At 63.5% G+C, this 200-nt stretch overlaps 1 protein-coding gene across 1 annotated transcript in view; it reads right to left on the bottom strand.

Annotated features, from left to right (window-relative positions):
- Nucleotides 1–129: 129 nt before the first annotated feature.
- The window catches only part of LOC104073296 (intestinal-type alkaline phosphatase-like), a 1,306-nt gene continuing 1,235 nt past the window's right edge, over nucleotides 130–200 (bottom strand). Inside the window, 1 exon segment of the mRNA XM_009573012.1 lies at nucleotides 130–194. Within this exon segment, the coding sequence (XP_009571307.1) occupies nucleotides 130–194 (65 nt within the window).

The following is a 200-nucleotide window of genomic DNA, read 5'->3' as shown; positions in this document are numbered from 1 at the left end:
GGTGGCCATGGTCGATCCTGCCACCTGCATGGGGAACGCGGCTGTCACCCCCTCCCTGGTCCCCTGGGACACCCACCTTCTCCCAGGACGACATCCCACCCCAGCCCCAGCCACGCTGCCCGCATGGGGCTACTCATCTTCCACAAAGAGGAAGAAGCCATTGGGGTTCCTGCGCAGGATGCGAATGGCCTTTTCCATCA

The sequence above is a fragment of the Fulmarus glacialis genome, unplaced genomic scaffold (genome assembly GCF_000690835.1).
Source record: "Fulmarus glacialis isolate BGI_N327 unplaced genomic scaffold, ASM69083v1 scaffold20012, whole genome shotgun sequence".
Classification (NCBI taxonomy): Eukaryota; Metazoa; Chordata; class Aves; order Procellariiformes; family Procellariidae; genus Fulmarus; species Fulmarus glacialis.
Note: the sequence above shows the minus strand (reverse complement) of the source record. Positions and strands in the feature narration are given on the sequence as shown.